The sequence below is a fragment of the Octopus sinensis genome, linkage group LG27 (assembly GCF_006345805.1).
Source record: "Octopus sinensis linkage group LG27, ASM634580v1, whole genome shotgun sequence".
NCBI classification, from domain to species: Eukaryota; Metazoa; Mollusca; class Cephalopoda; order Octopoda; family Octopodidae; genus Octopus; species Octopus sinensis.
The window spans coordinates 21185356-21190355 of NC_043023.1; the positions used below are offsets into that span (position 1 = coordinate 21185356).

The following is a 5000-nucleotide window of genomic DNA, read 5'->3' on the forward strand; positions in this document are numbered from 1 at the left end:
AGAATGTCACATTAGGGGACAAAGACCCGTCGGTAAATGATGTTTCATCGGATAATGAAGAGCCAGAAGAGAGTGGAGCAGAATCAGATGACGAAGGATTGTTAGAGGGTGGAGAGGAATCAGAAGAGGACGGAGTCCCGGTGGATGACGCGTCGTCAGAGGACGGTGAAGACGAGTTAGTGGATGGAGAGAAGTCAGTGGATGAAGACGAGTCAGAGGGTGAAGACTCAAATAATGGAGGACTATGGGTGGACGACGACGAGTCAGTGGTGGGAGACGAGTCAGTGGATGAAGGCGAGTCAGCGGATGAAGACTCAAACGATGGAGGACTATCAGTGGGTGACGACGAGTCAGTGGACGAAGAGGAGTCAGCGGATGAAGCAGATTCCGAGAGTGAAGATGAAGCAGCGACTGAGAGTCTCTTACTGAATAATGGAACGTCGGTTTCTAGCGAAACGCTTGATTCTGGAAACTCAACAACCGAAGGAGAAAGCCTTGCTGTGTCCAGTTCTCGGTAAGTTAATGCTTCATTCCACCCGGTTTCACATCGCCACTTTCCTCTTCGGGGCTTCTTGTGGTTTTTTACTTTTTTCTTATTAAATAATCGGACCGTGTCTATCTTCGTGTGAATGTTTTAAGTGTTTTAGTGAAAAGAGAGGAGTTGAGCCCGTAGCTCTGTTCAGGGCCCCTGGCATATGTGGGAAGCAATGGGTGAGGTGGGGCTTGGCCCTAACGATTGCAACAGAAGGGACTCAGGGTACCTGAATTACCCCAGCATTTGTAGTTTTTATGTCGATCTGTTTTTACTTAGCCCAGTGCATCTCTGTCAGTAGGTAGAAATGAAAACCCATAGCCTGTATATCATAACTGTATTTTTTCAAACAGTTCTCCATAGATCCCTCTTTTTCTTTAATATATGATGAGATATTCTTTTCTACTTGAGGCACAAGGCCCGAAATTTGGAGGGAGGGGGCCAGTCGATTATATCGACCCTAGTGCGTAACTGGTACATATTTAATCGACTCCGAAAGGAAGAAAGGCAAAGTCGACCTCGGCGTAATTTGAACTCAGAACCTAACGGCAGACGAAATACCTATTTCTTTACTACTCACAAGGAGCTAAACACAGAGAGGACAAACAAGAACAGACAAAGGGATTAAGTCGATTTTATCGACCCCAGTGTGTAACTGGCACTTAATTTATTGACCGCGAAAGGATGAAAGGCAAAGTCGACCTCGGCGGAATTTGAACTCTGAACGTAACGGCAGACGAAATACCGCTAAGCATCTCGCCCGGCGTGCTAACGTTTCTGCCAGCTCGCTTCTTTAATACGATGAGATATTGACATACGACTGGGCAGACGATCTCTCCTAAAAGTACTTGACTTGTTTTCCTGATCCTTGCATCAATATAGGGTCCGCTGTATTTAATCCTGTTTGCTGATTCTATTGGGATGTTCCACCAACTTTCTGGATATATTCTGGTTCTGTTGCGCCAATCTTCAACAAGCCAGATTCCTGTAACGGAGCGACGAACCTGAAGGGGCCCAAATAAAACTGTTTCAAATAATAATGATAATTAGTGTGATTTCAAATTTCTGCCACAAGAGCAGCTTGGGGTGAGGTGAGGGCGAGTCGATTACATAGAGCCTAGTCTGTTATTTTCTCGACGTTGAAAGGAAGAAAGCAAAGTGCACTTTGGGGAATTCGAAATCAGAACGGAGCGACGGGTCAAATATAGCTTAAACAACCCTTATTCAACATCCTTAAACAACCCTTATTCAGTGAACTTTGGAGTGGGATGGGCTTCTCGACCAGAAGAAAATTCTAACTGGTCCCCACCTGCAAGATCATGCGCTATTTATCTTGATATGAGATCACCATGTCCCGCACATATGGTTGTGATGCATGTGCCTGGGGTACCCTTATCAGACGGGTAGTCATGATGGGTATACTGAGCTTCGTATATTTTACCACGGTGTCACTTTGATGGCATGCACTGCTCTCTCACTCAATAATAATAATTTCTTTTTTCGCCACTAAGGGTTTACACAAAAGGGGCTGCTCATTGAAACCCCACAAAAACAACGATCACTCTGACATCTAGGGTGTATGCTCTCTTCACTTCATGTGCCCTTAATGTACAGGCGCGTACTTCTAGAAAGACCATTCACTAGGGCCATTCGAGCTACATTCACCCATCTTTTAACAAAATTGCTAGGTGGCAGCACTTCCCTCTTTACCCTCACTTTGAGATTCTGGGTAAAGAGGAAAGTGTCTGTCTTCAGCCCTTTCAGCAAGGTCCACCAGGCAACCTCTTTCGCTATGGCCACTAGACTAAGCAAAGATGCCTGTCCCTCCCGGTTGGAAGAAAGCAGCGGGCTGATCCTTACCAATAACTTAGCTGAAATCCGAATCCGTCCTCCAAGTGGGAGCAGTTCTTCGATGATAAGCGCCGACCCCTTTGCTAACAGCCTGCTCGAAAGTTTGATGTCTGTGTTCAGCAGCGTTATGAACCTAGTTTTCTATTTCATCTCCCTTGTTTGGGTCCATTTTTAGCAGTGCCACCGCTCCTAGACTCACAGAATTGGGAAATGGCCTGTTCTGGTACCAGTTACGGTAGCAGTTCTGGCAGATCTACTAGAAGGCTGTCAAACAAAGGCGGATCGTTAGCACGACGGGAGAAATGCTTAGCGGTATTTCGACAGCCGTTACGTTGTGAGTTCAAATTCCGCCGAGGTCGACTTTGCCTTTCATCTTTTCGGGATCGATTAAATAAGTACCAGTAACACACTGGGATCGATATAATCGACTTAATCCGTTTGTTCATCCTACGTTCTGGATATCTTTACGTTCCACACATTTGCCAAAGGGATCTTGAAATACCTCACACATCTTCTCCGGTTGGAGTTCCTTGCGCCCATTTTGGTCCACCAAAGACTGAATAGTGACTTTGCTTTGACGTTGTGCGTCTGTCATTCGACCCCCATTATGGGGCTTTCCTTCCCTCTTCTCTTACAGAGTGCACCTTAGATCTGACAAGGCAACCTTCGTGTTTATCTTTGAGCAAATGGTCCAGAGCTAATCTTGCAGCAAGCAGGTCAGCTGCAATGTTCTTCCAAAGCGCCATTTCGAAGTTACTGACTAAATTCCCTTCTGTTTTATCCATCTCTACCACTAATGCTTTAATAAACCTACCTAACGCCAACCATCATTTGTTGTTGACGATTAGCCCCATCAACGCCATCTTAGTTAATTGTCTAATTCGGTCTCTGTTGGATTGGCACTTTGGGAGCAACGCTTTCAGCCTCCAGTAACCGGATCCCTGCCTTCTAAGCCTATCTAGGTTAACAACTTCTACTAACGTTAATCTACTTGCCTATAGAACCCCGTTCCTCATCAAAATACGACCTGGTTGACCCCATACAGGCTTTTACCATCCGCTTTCTATTCGCTAGACCCACACAGTCCAATTGTATCTCTAAGGCACCGTACCAGTTGCCCACTAACTCTAAATTTCGAGGCATTCCTAGGAATACCTCTCGATGTCTGAAGATATACGGCTTCCCTGCTTCTATCGGAGTATAAACAGGTACCTGTCTGTAAGTACCCCCGTCACTACAATTCGCATCCAGGACCATCATCTCTCCTTCTGGATCCAGGAAGATAGTCCTTATGTTGAGATCCATGCCCCTACGGATCAACGCCGCCGTTCAACCTCCGATTCCCGGTTGACATGGAGATAAATACTTCTCGTATCCCGCGAAAGATGGCAAGAAAGCATGTCGGTCGGAAAGTCTAGTTTCACTGATGGCGATTACATCGACACTTAGTGATCTAATGTCGTTGAGTAGTGGCCTTGTTTCCAAGGCGATCGCAAGTCAGTTCTTTGTATATTCGTCTTTTTATATCTCTGGAACCCCCCACCCATTCCTTCAAGGGATTTTATTTTTATAGTGTTATATGCGTTTATATGTATATGTATATATATTTATACACACACACACACTTATATATTCCTTCTTTCTTTTTTTCCAGGGGAATATGTCGAGTGAGATGTTATAAAACCGTGACCTACAAAAGGGCCCGAAGAAGCTGGTGCTGGTTTTTGAGACGGTGTACAAAATACCGGTAAATACGAAGCCACCTTTCCGGATTTTCTATACAGAGTAAACTTTCAATATTACGGCATCCACCGATGACAAAGTATTCATTACCCTCGCACATTAATATCTTAATATTTCGCTTGGGCATAGCGAAAATAACAATATGGTGTAGAACTCAATCTAGGTGTGATCCAGAATTCAATTGTAGATAAGTGTAAAATGGTAAGAGAAAGCAAAGAAATGGCACCGGCAAAAACAAAGGTTATGTAACGCACTTCATTGGCTAACAGCTGTTTCTGATGTAGGTTGTGGTGGAGGATTAGTTGAGTACCAGGATATCATGCTCTAGCTTCATCAGAGCCTTCAATGTGAAAAGCACTTTATTTAGGATAATCGCATTTTCAGACTACACAGTCGTATATTCTGAAAGTGTAACTTGTATGTGTGTATGTATGTGTTTGTGTGGTTGTCTGAACTTACCATCATTGTGTTATATATCCTTCTGGTTATATATCCTTTTATTCTATCCTTCTCTCATTTAACAGTACAGCTTCCAGGAGAATCCTTACAACCTGTCGCAGATGCTGCAGAGGATGGACCGGCACGCCTGGAAGGTGCAGAGGTAAGAACATGTGTTCAGTTCTCTCCGGATGTTATGTGTAGATAAGGCCTAATATTTTCTTGATATTTTCTATTTTATATCCAAATATGACATCCAATGGTCTCGTTTCAAATTTCCTTTTTCTTTCGTATCACAATCCTTTGAAGAAAGACATCGCTATTTCTTCCATTTTATTTTTCCTGTTTTATATTGTAATATATGCAAATGAGCGTCGTGTCGTCTCGTCTTCTTTCCACCATATTTGATCAGATGGAGTGCATTTTGATGTATGTA

General features: G+C 43.8%; 1 protein-coding gene across 1 annotated transcript in view; it reads left to right on the forward strand.

The window, feature by feature from the left end:
- LOC115225503 (epidermal growth factor-like protein 6) overlaps positions 1–5000 on the forward strand; it is a 30901-nt gene that overhangs the window by 18857 nt on the left and 7044 nt on the right. Inside the window, exons 2-4 of the mRNA XM_036513926.1 lie at positions 3–514; positions 4038–4130; positions 4651–4727. Of these exons, the coding sequence (XP_036369819.1) occupies positions 3–514; positions 4038–4130; positions 4651–4727 (682 nt within the window). The remainder of the gene's footprint in view (positions 1–2; positions 515–4037; positions 4131–4650; positions 4728–5000) is intronic.